This window comes from Lactuca sativa, chromosome 2, assembly GCF_002870075.4.
Source record: "Lactuca sativa cultivar Salinas chromosome 2, Lsat_Salinas_v11, whole genome shotgun sequence".
Classification (NCBI taxonomy): Eukaryota; Viridiplantae; Streptophyta; class Magnoliopsida; order Asterales; family Asteraceae; genus Lactuca; species Lactuca sativa.
In genome coordinates, this window is record NC_056624.2 from 209,928,154 (window position 1) to 209,939,833 (window position 11,680).

The window sequence follows — 11,680 nt, forward strand, 5'->3', positions numbered from 1 at the left end:
TTAATTGGTTCGTTTTCGTGTTAATGAAAAAAAAAACACGACATCATGTCGTGTCGTGTTCGTGTCATCCAAAACCTTGTCGTGTCGTGTCGTGTCAGAAAAAAACACGACATGACTGTCCGATTTGACAGCCTTAATAAGGGGGTGTCACGAATTGTTTTTCGAAAGAAAAACCGTAGAAATGGTCGATGTGGTTTCCTGATTTATTTAGGTAAAGTCAAAAAAAAATTACGAAGAGGATGTCAGTAAAATGAGAAGACATGATATCATACTAAAAAAATATCATATAAGTCATCCCATCCCATGGTCTTATAATACAAAAATAGGAAATAAACAACATAATTTAACACCTATCAATTTTCATATCATTGTTTTTTTCGATTTCTTTTCTTTTATTTGTTTTTGGAAAAATTACTAATCTAACCAAATTCATTAATGACTTCTCACATTTTAGCCAAAAATTAGGATTTGTCCCAAACTAGCCCATGAAACTGTAGGTGGTTAAAATGGTCTAATGTTTCGCCCATTTACCTACTGTTTTGATTTTAGTATATAAAGAGTTTTTTTTTTTTTTCATTTTTCACTACAAAACCATAGACAAAAATATGGTCTACTGTTTCCTCTGAGAAGTCTACTGTTTCCCAAATAGTAGATTAAAAATGATCTACTGTTTCGTCTAAAAACCTACGGTTTTGTGTTTTTTTTAAATGAAAAAAACACTAACTTTTTTACTACTATATTGTACCTACTATATATTAAAAGAAAAAAACAAACTTTTACAGTAAAAGTTAGTGTTTTTTTTTTCATTAAAAAAAAACTAAAACTGTAGGTTTTAGACGAAACAGTAGATCATTTGTAATCTACTATTTGGGAAACAGCAGACTTCTCCGAGGAAACAGTAGACCATTTTTTCGTCTACGGTTTCATAGTGAAAAATGAAAAAAAAAATCTTTATATACTAAAATCAAAACAATAGGTGAATGGGCGAAACAGTAGACCATTTTAACCACCTACGGTTTCGTGGACTAGTTTGAGAAAAATCCTAATTTTTGGCTAAAAATCGTTAATCACTTCTTTAGTTTAGCTAGATTAGTAATTGACCCTTTGTTTTTTTATTTATATTATAATGTTTATAAAAAAAATATAAATCAATAAGATATGCTATTTAATTAAATCCTAAATTAAACATTACATAAAAAAAACTAAAAATAATGTTACACAAGAAAAAAATAATAATAAACACAAAAATACAATAGTCATAATTTAAAAATATAAAAACGTTACAATAGTCCTAGTCCAAATATTTATTTTCAATCTTCTCATTCATTTTTCGTACCACTTGCACTTCTCGTGGCGTTATATCTTCCTCCCGAGTGCGAAGAATTGTCAAATCTTTCGCCATTTGATCTTCCTCTACTTAACGGTCTCGTACCGCATAGTCTAACAAAAAATGTCATTATCAGGTGTTGTCCTCCCTCCTTTAGGTTGAGGGTTCAAGTATCTTCTAAGACATATGTGGATTTAGGAGTAGTTTAAGAATATATTGTACTTGCCGTTCAAAAAAAAAGGTTTTGGTTTTGGTTTCTATCTCATTAAGTTTAACAGTTTAACTGTTAATTTTTTTTTAAATGACAATTTTATCCTTAGAGATTATTTTTAAAGTTGTATCTTTTTTACCAAACTATAAGGACAATTTCTACAATTTTTATTTTTAATTTTATTGAAATATTATACATTAACTCTTTTAATAAGTTTTTTCTTAACTAATTTTTATTGGATTAATTTTTTTCTTGGATTATTATATATTATTAAATATTATTTTTAATAAATAATATTCATATATTATTAAATATTACTTTTATTGTTGATCTCTTCTAATTAACTTTTTTAATTGTTTTATTGTATTAATTCTTTTTTATTATATTATTAAATTATTTTTAATATATAATATTAATTTTTTAATTTTATTGTGTCCACCACAAAGTTGCGGAAGCACGCAAAAACACCGCCTCCTAACATCGAAAATCGGAAAGACCACTGCCAATCTCCTTCATTGGAGGTCCGATGGAAACCCTACCATTACACCCAATACCGCTAGTAGCCACCTACTACAAGTTCTTCACAATCTGTCGGAATTCTCCATATTTGCCACTAAATCGACCATTTTCTGCTATACCCACCACCATTCAAACCACTAGGAGGTTTGATCTACACACTCCTTGTTAGTTCATCCATTCATTGTCTTCTACTATCTTTCCCTGTCACATAATCTCATAGGAAATCGCGGATCTTCGCATACAATCATGAACTCTCGACAAAAAACTACACAAACTACACTGGCTGACTACCCACACAATGCATAACAAACCCATGAAAAGAAATAGATTGTAGTAGGGCATTTTTTACTAGTAAACTTTTTTTAGACCTTACCTAAAAAAAATCGTCAAACCACAAAGACCATTTTTGTAGTTTTGTCTTTTCGAAACAACGCTTAAAAAAAATTAATAAGTCACAAAAAAAGATTTGGCAATCTTAAAAAAAAAACAAAATGATTTTTTCAAGTTTTAAAAAGCTTTCAAAAAAAGATTTAAAAAGCATATAAAACTTGATTATATATATATATATATATATATATATATATATATATATATATATATATATATATATATATATATATATATATATATATATATATATATTTATGTTCTTATGTGTTTATGATTTTATGATTATTTCTGATTTTATGATTATAAGTTATATCAACTCATGTTTTTCACATGAAACAAAAAAATCTATTGAAAAAAACAGTAAACGTTCACATATGTCCAAATAATGATAAAACATGCAAATGGACCCCACGAACGATATAATACATGAAGGTTGTGATATCGGATTTGTTTGTGGCAAATCAGATTCAATGAAATGATATTCCAGACCATTGACCATTGACCGTTTGATCCGGTGACTTCAAAAACAAAATACGGCTTCCAGTCATGCAGATACGTTGTCACATTTCTCACTTTTGAACTTCAGATCATACTTCATCTTAAGGTTTAGGCAAGAGCTAATGAAACTTTTGTAACCGGATTGACACCCTTCTCTCTTAATCCCTAAATGTTGAATCTTTTTGCATGGGGAGAAGTCGGTATATTCAATAGAAAATAATTTGTTGATGGGGACGGGATCTTCTACCAGTTTGGTGTATTAATATACTTCTAAAGCATTACTTGCTCCTTTCCATGTGGTTTCTTCTTTCTTTATAATAAAGGTGTTGCAAGATCATCTTTATATTCCAATTGAATATAACATTCATTCTTCTTATAATCTGATAATCCAGAAAAGTATATCCCATATTATCCCAACCTAGTAAAAAAATATGTATTTCTTGGCACTTGCCTCGATTGTTTATGTCAGCACCCTTGATCTTGATATAAAAGACACATCCAAATACTCTTAAAGTGTGTAAAAGTTACTTCTCAATCTTGTCATCCCTCTTATAGAAACTTGAACCCTATAAAAACTGAATGTCCATGATTGATTAGGTGAGATTTGTAAGACTCAACAAGATATTTTGATAATCAAGTTATAAGAGTAGTGTTATGAATAAACAAGAATAAATCACACACAAAGCCAATGAACATCTGATGACATGGCATACAACCAATTTCTCTGTAGTAACGATCATATACAAGATAGTTATACCCCATGTAATGTGTATGTGTGTCTTTTGTTGTGTTGTGGCCACTATAATACCCATGGAAGGAAAAGGCATACTCAAATATGATACAAATGACAAAAGCATGCAGCTTAATGATACATAATACACAAAAAACAACTAATGGTGTAGGAGAAGAATGTGTCGAGGCTAAATATACATTACTATTTGGCATATGAATACAAATTTCCTACCGAGGAACTAACAATGTTATAGTTGCTTCATCAACTTTGGAAAAAGTGTAGTGCTTACGTGAACCTTCTTCAGCAAAGAAAGCAGGTTGTCTAGGTGGAGGTAGTGATCCCTCACCACCCAACATCATAACCACAGAGGACATAGTTGGTCTATCTTGTGCATGATTTTGTACACATAAAAGCCCAACATGTATTGATCTTTTCACCTCTGAGATAATGCATGAGTTGTGTAAAGATGGGCTCATGAGATCAAGGTACTTGCCTTCTGTATACAGTCTCCATGCCTGAATGAAAACCAAAAAGTTAATAAAATATTTTCAAAAGAAGATAATTAATCCATGAGATTTACTTACATGTCCAAGAAGGTTATCATTGAGATCTTCATGTGAGAATTCTCTGTTTTTCTTCCCACTCACTATCTCCAGCACCAAAACACCAAAACTGAACACATCTGATTTTACAGAAAAGCGTCCATGAAGTGCATACTCGGGTGATATGTAACCACTGTAAAACCACCAAAAAGCATGATGTATATATAAGCATCAGGAAATGAGCCCCATGGTCATAGTATATACTATACATACAGATACTTACTATGTTCCAACCACTTTCTTCGTTTTTGCAGTGATCTGGTTTCCTTCAAACTCTCTAGCAAGGCCAAAATCTGATATTTTAGGGTTCATGTCATGATCCAACAGAATATTGGCTGCTTTCAGGTCTCTGTGTATGATTCGAAGGCGAGAATCTTGGTGGAGATAAAGCATTCCTCTAGCAATCCCATTGATGATGCAAAAACGTTGAGGCCAGTCAAGCATGCAACTTTTGGTTTCATCTGTCAACACAAGATTTAGATTTAACAGATTACTTTTATTATGTAATGAAAATAATGGAATGGTGAAAGAGTTTAACCGAATAGAAGTAAGTCCAGGCTTTTGTTAGACATGTATTCATAAATCAGGATCCTTTCATCTCCATCCATGCAGTATCCAACAAGCTTCACAAGATTCCGATGTTGAAGTTTGGCAACACAAACAACTTCATTGTAGAACTCATCATAACCCTGTTCAGAAGTTCTAGAAAGTTGCTTCACAGCTATTTCTTGTCCTGTTTCCAATACTCCCTAAAGATTATACTCAGGAATTTGATTAGCTTTACTTTTCTGCTAAATGGGCAAACAATAATTTTAGGCAAAAAGTTACCTTGTAAACAGGACCAAAGCCACCTTCTCCAAGCTTATTGTCTATTGAGAAGTTATTGGTAGCCTTGGTTATTATAGATAAGCTAACAAAATTCATCTCTAGATCTTCCTTCTCTACATCTGAATTATGTCTATCAGTGGAGTGTACCCTTCGACCTACAAAGTGATATACATGAGTAACAGAAATGTCTACTTTTCCTTTTGTTTTACATTTTTCTGAAAAAAAACAATTCCAGTATGGCATTGTGAATTGTTTAATGTTTTCCTTACCTCGACCTTTGATGTAAGACCTTTTCTTTTTCATGCTGAAAGCATACACTGCTACAGACAGGCCCATTAAGATCACCAAAGTTGGCATGACTATGATGAGTATTTCAATCTTTCTATTGAAGCCAGGTTGGGAGACTGTAAGACCTTCATTTACAAAATGAAACAAGTTCAACAGCTTTTCTTACTAAAGTTATAACCAATCTCATTTCTAAAGTAGTATTATAGTTCAGATTGGCTTGTTTAGCTTTCTTGTCCCTATTTGGTGTTTTCCCCTATGTAATTGTTGATGTTAAAAATATGAAGTGTTGTGAAAAATTTAGAGTACCTGTTAGTAGGGACGCAGGCATTCTTATGTAAAGATCTTGGTTCTCTTCACAGACATTGAGATCCATCAATTCACCAAACCATAGTAAGCATCCACTCCCCTCTTTTCTGATATCTAAATTCGCATAAGCTGTACAAGTGCAATTTTTCCTGCAGGCTATCTCACACTCGCCAAGTGTCATGCTCCTATTGTACCATGAATATCGCGTGTCAGGAAATTTCATTTTAGTAACTTTCCGAAAGGCATCCCCACCCTTACAATCTAAAGGACTTTGGAGCTTACACCCATTAGACCAGTCTGCTATGTTCCATTCTTCAGGGCTTTTTGGTTCAAAACCTTCCATACAATTACAAGGAGGATTTCTGTTGATGTTACAGCTTCCATAAGGACCACAGATTCCATAGCGAACACAACTGTCTATCAGACCACTTGTATACACAACCCAATTTTGACTTCGATTGTTCCAATGCAACAATGCTATGCTTCCATCCCACCTCAAAGATATTATCTGAAAAATTGAACTCTTAAGCTCGAATTTATAATATACTTCCTTCTGGTTGACAACAAAATCATGAGAGTATATTGGATTTGACGTCTCAAAAGGCAAACCACTAAACCTGATGCCGTTCCATGGTCCAAATCTTAAGTCTATTACTAAACCTTGGCTCACAATTAATTGTGGGTATCCATTTGTATCTACATAACTTACATACTGACCTGTAGAAGGATCGTCAGGACTCTTCCATGATGTCAAGCTCCTGTTTATGCCTCTTACAAAATCCTTACCAAGTTTCATTCCAGCTAGCAAAGTGTCATCAGGATAATCAAAACTTTGCCATATGAAATTTGTTTGAATAGAACTACTACTATTACTACTACCATCTTTTACAACAAAATTTCCAGTATCCAAAAGTTGTGCCACTGGATTGTTATTGTACCTGACAGAAGCAGAGGAATTGGATGACCAGATTACTGTATCACCACAGCAGGAAAGCAACAGGAGTCCCTCACTACTGACTTTGAGTTTTCCTGTTCTATTGAGTAATGGAAAGTCTCTGTTAGCAATCCATACCACTCTACCTGTTGATATCTTCTTGAACCATATTCCCAGGTACCGATCGTTTGAGTTACTGGGGCTAAAAAAGCCCAGTTCATACATTCCTCCAGTTGAAACAATGGTCTCACCATCTTTGATGCCTTGATTTGAAGCTATGCTGTCTACAGCAAAAGAACCTAAGAAGAGCAAGAATAAAGAAATGATGCACAATAAACTTGTAAAAAGGCCTTCCATCAACGATTTAGCCTCTTTGATTATTGCCTGGCTGTGGACCCGATCGATATGTTTTTTTAAAAGACTGCCAAAAAAATAATTTTATTCGTATCAAAGAAAGCGTCTTGGAAATCTACAGATGATTGAACATATCTTATCTCCTTTACGCTGCTCAGGTTTGAAAGATTCAATAGAACTTGTTTAATATAATAGTTTATCCAAACCACAACAACTAATGCTGTTTGCATACGAAATCAAATATAATCTCTGACCACATACATACCAATAAAACGTTGATTATTACGGATTCAGTATATTTCCATTTAACTCTGTCGAACTCGCTGTCTAAAAAGGGCTTGGAAGCTATAATCCGTTCTCCTAAATTCAATCAATTGGATAGGTAGACTGTAAACCGACATTATACTGCAATTACAAGTAAAAGCAGTGAGCGAAACATCAAAAGAATAATCAACTTATTTGTCCACAAAAGTAGAAACATGAAACTCAAAATTCAGTCAGAGATCATGTTCATACCTTCGAATCATCGCATCAAATAATAGAAACAAAATATAAATGCACCCGCGCACTGAGACTGTTTTTTTTATCTTTCCCAGAATAACTCGGAATTCAAAACAAAATTCCGAATTCGCATCAGTAGCAAAGTCAAAATCAAGAAGGTTTGCAAAATCTCCAGATTTTACACGATTAGTTACGTTCAACAAAGACGTGAGGGGAATTCCATACCTTTGTTTGGTGCCCTCCTTCGTCTACTGTGCACCAGTATTTTTCGATTCAGCGCTTTGACTTTTGATTTTTGTCTACTTTAAAATCGAAGAGCGACGAAATTGTTGCGAGTTAACAGGACCAAATAAAGTTAAAAGTTATTCGGTTCGGGTTATAATCAAAGTAATAAGCTAATTTTAATAAGAATCTCTCCCTATATTTATTACTTATTGTTTATTCCCACCACAAATAAGCTAATAAGCTAATCCAAACCACCCCTTAATCAAACAGAAATATAACCAATGTAAATGTTTGTATCTATAAAAAAATTTATATTGTTGGCAAAATGATCAATTTGTTCGGAACATCGTGATATTTTGGAGTATAGACAGAAATCATGATGAGCCATTTTGGAATTTTTTTTATGTTTTTTTTCGTGTTTATGTATTACGAAGATTCCATTGAGCCAGAATGTTTTTTGGTGCTTATGTTTTACAAAAATTTCAATTAATAGCGGTAAAATGACATAAAAGTCTTAAGTTTCTAAGAAATTGATGATTTTACCTTCGGCCTCTTTTAGGTTCAATAAAGCTTAAGCTTTTGTTTAATTTGCCGGTTTTATCTTTTATGTTTTACGAAAATTTCAATTAATAGTGGGAAAATAACATAAAAGCCCTCAAGTGTTCAAGAAATTGTTGGTTTTACTCTTCGGCCTCTTTTAGGTTCAATAAAGTCTGAACTTTTGTTTAATTTTTGCACTTATGTCCATTTAGCTGGTTTCAAGGTCGAGATCCGATTACCTACAAAGATGGACTGACATGTCAGTGTTGACTGTGCATTTTTGACTGACATGGCTCTAGTTAGTCAACTTCTTAAAAACCTAAGTCTTAAACCCTAAACCGCCAGTCAAAATACATTTCAAGAAATTGTTGGTTTTAACCTTCGGCCTCTTTTAGGTTCAATAAAGTCTGAGCTTTTGTTTAATTTTTGCACTTATGTCTATTTGGCCGGTTTGAAGGTCAAGATCTGGTTACCTACAAAGATGGAGCGCCTCGTCAGATTGTGCATTTTTGATTGACATGGCTTTAGTTAGTCAACTGCTTAAAAAATTAATAGGGAGAATTGACGTATGTGGGTTTCAAACCCTCGTCCTCCAATACGCTAACAAGCTACATAACCACTCGGCTGCAACACACTTTGAATATTTACGTGTGACAGTTTAAATATACCCTAAAAAAGATGATAAGCAAAAGTATTTAGAAATGTAGAAATATAGCTTATGAGAATTGAACTTGAGACCTTCCAAATAACAGGACATGTAACCAGTAGGCTAGATCGAGTCTGATAGTTTTCTTTCCAACACATTAAATATAAAGATAAACCGAAGGAATTGTTTCATTGTTGTTGTTGTTGTTGTTATTATTATTATTATTATTTATTATTATTATTATTATTATTATTGGTAATACAAGTATTATTATTATTTTTTATTTTTAAAATCATATTTATATCTGTAAAGTTATATTAAAACGCTTCATAATATATAAATAAGTTAGTAAATGTATATAAATGTGTATATATATTCATTCATTTTAAAAATATGCATACATATTTATACATTTTAAATACGTATTATTATTATTGGTAATACAAGTATTATTTTTTTTTTATTTAAAAATGTTATTTTTTATTTTTAAAATCATATTTATATCTGTAAAGTTATATTAAAAAGCTTCATAATATAAAAATAAGTTAGTAAAAGTATATAAATGTGTATATATATTCATTCATTTTAAAAATGTGCATACATATTTATACATTTTAAAAGCATATAGATACATGTAAACATGTTTTTAAAATGTATAAGCACATATTAATACATATAAATATGTTCTAAAAATATATAAACATACTAATACGTTTTTAAATTATATAATTTCATATAAAAACATTTTTAATATTCATAAATATGTTTTAAATGTTTAAATACATAAAAATATGCTTATATACATTCGTTTTAAATGAATAGATACATATACGTACGTTTTTATGTAACGCCCCATCTCTGGTATGTTGTTTCCGTGGCATTTATTTAGAAGTTTTCTTGAGGGACTCGGCGAGTCTATGGCTTGACTCGTCGAGTAGGGTCGAGTTTTCGAGCACGTGTTAGTCGACGACTCGGCGAGTCCATATTCGGGACTCGGCGAGTCTGCCTGCCAGGTAGAAACCCTAAATCCCCGGGTTTGCACCTTATTTAAACCACCTTATGAGCCCCCAAACTCGTCCCCTTCACCCTCAGAGCATCATTTAGCAAACCCTAATCATTTCCTTGATTATTTGTGCATTTCTTGTGTGAATCTTGAAGTTTTGAAGAGAAGAAGGAGGCTAGATCCAAAGGAGAAGAAGAAGATTCGAAGTCTTGCTCCCATTTCAGAGTTCATTGAGGTATTAGCCGAATTCCTGCTGTTTCTATGATTGATTTCTCTTTAACAAGCATATGTAACCTCTTTTAGCCATTTCTTAGCTTGTTCTTGGTAGAGATCACATTTGATTGATTAGCCTTCGGATCTAGCCATGTTTCAGTCCCAAAATCGTAGATCTACCACCTTTATGGAGCCATTTTGCATGATAGCCCTAGATCTACTCTTTTAAGTGCCTTTTTAGCCTTTATATCCCTTTTCATGCGTATGTACACGTAAAGTTGGAAACTTTACGTGGTGAATCAACCTTAGAAACTCAGATCTATAAATTGTATGCAGTGGTTTTGATCAGAATCGAGTTTTTAGGATCTGCATGCATGTGACTCGGCGAGTCGTTCTTCGGACTCGGCGAGTCAGGCCGCGAGTCCCCGATTTTTACCCCCCCCCCCTTTGAGTGACTCCGGGTGGAGGTCAGTGAGCAGTAGGATGGACTCAGTGAGTCGGAGGTTAAACTCAGTAATGGAGGGACTCGACGAGTTGTTCATACAACTCGACGAGTCCAAGGCAATCTTCTTAGCTCAAGAACAACTCGTCGAGTCGGGTGCAGATTGTCTAAGTTCTTGAATCGAGAGGATACTCGTCGAGTCGATGCCATACTCGATGAGTAGCCACGAGTAGGGTCAAGAAGTGAGACTAGAGACTCGGCGAGTTGGCGGCCCAACTCGGCGAGTTAGGTCAGCCGTAGGTTGACTTTGACCGGGGGAGTTGACTTTGACTAAGGGTGAAAGAGTCATTTTACCCCAGTGCAGTAATTAGCATTTGATTGAGTGTGTTTATGGATTTGTAGCCGGGGAGATACCGGAGCAGCAGCAGTTAGCTTCCAGAGCCATACACTCAGCAGCCAGTTCACGAGGTGAGTTTCCTTCCAGTAGGAACGGGTCTACGGCCACAATGCCGGCCCGTTTAGTTAGCAGTTAGTTCCGGACTTCAGTCCGATGCAGCGGTTCAATATGCTTGATATCTATGTGATTCAAGCATGTTTATGTGTTATATGTTCCGGAATTCAGTCCGATGCAGTATGCAGTATATGTGTCTATATTAGTTGATATGTGTTGTGCTATGTTATGATCAGTCAGTTCCGGACTTCGGTCCGATGTAGGGAACAAGGTCCCAGTCAGTTCCGGACGTCGGTCTGATGCAGTCAATTCTGGACTTCGGTCCGATGCAGTTAGTTCCGGACTTCGGTCCGATGCAGGGGACAAGGTCCCAGTCAGTTCCGGACTTCGGTCCGAGGCAGTCAGTTCCGGACTTCGGTCCGATGCAGCTAGTTCCGGACTTCGGTCCGATACAGTGGGCAAGGCCCAGTATGTGCTTTAATTGTTATTGTGTGGTATGTGGTAGTTTGAGGGAGCTCAGTAAGCTTCGTGCTTACAGTTTCAGTTTTGGTTTCGGGTACTTCCGCAAGCAAAGGGAAGAGCTCGGGATGATGGCATCGCACACACCACAACTTCAGTTTTTGTCCTGGGAGTTGATTCAGTTTCTTAGATATGTTTTGATACAGTTGT

The 11,680-nt window shown here is 34.4% G+C and overlaps 1 protein-coding gene across 7 annotated transcripts; it reads right to left on the reverse strand.

The window, feature by feature from the left end:
• Nucleotides 1–2,801: 2,801 nt before the first annotated feature.
• Nucleotides 2,802–7,806, reverse strand: LOC111906239 (G-type lectin S-receptor-like serine/threonine-protein kinase At4g27290). 7 transcript variants are annotated; one of them, XM_052768663.1, is made up of 9 exons: nt 7,507–7,806; nt 5,703–7,395; nt 5,378–5,521; nt 5,109–5,263; nt 4,819–5,029; nt 4,504–4,741; nt 4,263–4,413; nt 3,968–4,193; nt 2,802–3,520 (listed from the first exon to the last, which is right to left on the reverse strand). In XM_052768663.1, exons 2-9 carry the CDS (start codon nt 6,991–6,993, stop codon nt 3,495–3,497), a joined length of 2,442 nt encoding a protein of 813 aa, XP_052624623.1. In that variant the 5' UTR covers nt 6,994–7,395; nt 7,507–7,806; the 3' UTR covers nt 2,802–3,494. The 7 variants fall into 7 exon arrangements, with proteins under 7 accessions (XP_052624623.1, XP_042755413.1, XP_042755415.1 ...); XM_042899479.2 differs by lacking the exon at nt 2,802–3,520 and having other exon boundaries at nt 3,759–4,193; nt 5,703–7,057; nt 7,256–7,395; nt 7,507–7,805; XM_042899481.2 differs by lacking the exon at nt 2,802–3,520 and having other exon boundaries at nt 3,759–4,193; nt 5,703–6,935; nt 7,256–7,395; nt 7,507–7,804.
• Nucleotides 7,807–11,680: the final 3,874 nt, after the last annotated feature.

Bases quoted from the DNA above. Each gene is read 5' to 3' on its own strand.
- LOC111906239 (XM_042899479.2), bottom strand. From the start codon at position 6,993: ATGGAAGGCCTTTTTACAAGTTTATTGTGCATCATTTCTTTATTCTTG. The intron at 5,522-5,702 runs GTACTCTAAATT...TTGTAAATGAAG, and splicing joins GCCTGCGTCCCTACTAACAG to GTCTTACAGTCTCCCAACCT. The intron at 5,264-5,377 runs GTAAGGAAAACA...ATCACTTTGTAG, and splicing joins GTCTTACATCAAAGGTCGAG to GTCGAAGGGTACACTCCACT.